Source organism: Sorex araneus, chromosome 8 (genome assembly GCF_027595985.1).
Source record: "Sorex araneus isolate mSorAra2 chromosome 8, mSorAra2.pri, whole genome shotgun sequence".
Taxonomy (NCBI): domain Eukaryota; kingdom Metazoa; phylum Chordata; class Mammalia; order Eulipotyphla; family Soricidae; genus Sorex; species Sorex araneus.
In genome coordinates, this window is record NC_073309.1 from 53,850,023 (window position 1) to 53,851,251 (window position 1,229).

Consider the following 1,229-nt stretch of genomic DNA (forward strand, 5'->3'; position numbering starts at 1 on the left):
GCAGATCTTAGCCAAGTATTTTGTGAGCAGTTGAATGAAGAAACAGAGAAGGCGGGCGGGGTTCCGGCTTCCTCGCAGCCTCCGTGCTTCATCTTGCTCACATGCTCTCGTAGCCAGGCTGGGGGGCGCGGCAGTGAGCCCCCAGACTCAGGCCTCCTAGGGGGCCAGGCAGAGGTCAGGGGCGCCCCTGCCCGGTTCCCCTCCCTCCACTCTGCACCCCACACCACTCACCTGTACAGAGGAAGAGGAGAACCGACACCCAGCCCAGGTAGAAGGACCAGGAGAAGAAGGTCTGGACCTGAGGTCGGGGAGGCTGGTTCCACCGCTCACAGGTGTAGACTGTCATGGCCACCACAGCAGACAGGGCTGGGGACAGACAGTGTCAGCATCTCAGGGGATGCCTGGGCCCACCTGTCCCCCAAGGCCTCATCCGGCCCCTGTCCTTACCCGCAGCAAAGGCCGTGATGCACGAGACAATGGGGCCCCGGCCGGGGGCAGACAGTGCAGGGATATAGGACATGGCCAGGAAGACCACAGCCACCAAGCTCCAGAGCGCGGCCACAAGGCTGAAGCCCTGCGTCACGCGGATGTAGCCTGCACAGGATGGGGGAGGTGGGACACGTCGTCGGCTGAGCGTCTTGCCCCTCCGCCCCTCACCCTGGCCCGCAGCCCAGAGCCCCTGTACCCCCTGACCTCTCACTGAGTCCTCCAGATCCTTGCTCCAGAGCCCCGAGTGCGCCGTGGAGTGCGGACCGACGGCCTCAAACCAGAAGTCCGTGCTCAGGGCCACCAGGAGCGCGGCCAGGCCCAGGGAGCCTGCGCACAGCGCCAGAGCGCGGCAGGGCTCCATGGTGCGGCGAGGGGCCGCGCGCGGGTCTGCCTCGGCAACCCCAGTGGGGTTTGCGCTCCTCAGTTCCTGCTCGGGAGCTCCACGCGCCTCCCTTCCTGGCTGGCAAAAGACGTCCTCCCGTCTGCGCCCTGCGATTTCCCCTTTGCTGTGTCTGCAGCTGGGGGGAGGGACTGTGGCTGTCAGAGCCTAGACCCTTGCTGGTGGCGGTTGGTTCCAAATTTGCCTATTTGCCTCCTCCCCCGAACCCTTGGGTGTCAGGGAGGGGCTTCCCGGAGGAGGTGAGAGATTGGGGGCTCAGGACTGGGGGGTGACAAAGGAAGCCTAGGTGGGAGTTGGGTGAGAAGGGGGATGTGGCCAGAGAGGACAGTTGGGGGGGATG

The 1,229-nt window shown here is 65.3% G+C and overlaps 1 protein-coding gene across 1 annotated transcript; it reads right to left on the reverse strand.

Annotated features, from left to right (window-relative positions):
- Positions 1-970, reverse strand: NKG7 (natural killer cell granule protein 7). The gene is made up of 4 exons (XM_004619881.2): positions 694-970; positions 448-594; positions 232-366; positions 1-156 (listed from the first exon to the last, which is right to left on the reverse strand). Exons 1-4 carry the CDS (start codon positions 848-850, stop codon positions 98-100), a joined length of 498 nt encoding a protein of 165 aa, XP_004619938.2. The 5' UTR covers positions 851-970; the 3' UTR covers positions 1-97.
- Positions 971-1,229: the final 259 nt, after the last annotated feature.

Excerpts from the sequence above, each read along its gene's own strand:
- NKG7 (XM_004619881.2), bottom strand. The coding sequence starts at position 850 with ATGGAGCCCTGCCGCGCTCTGGCGCTGTGCGCAGGCTCCCTGGGCCTG. Across the intron at positions 595-693 it reads TCTGGAGGACTCAGTGAGAG|GCTACATCCGCGTGACGCAG; the intron begins GTCAGGGGGTAC and ends CATCCTGTGCAG. Across the intron at positions 367-447 it reads CATCACGGCCTTTGCTGCGG|CCCTGTCTGCTGTGGTGGCC; the intron begins GTAAGGACAGGG and ends GTCTGTCCCCAG.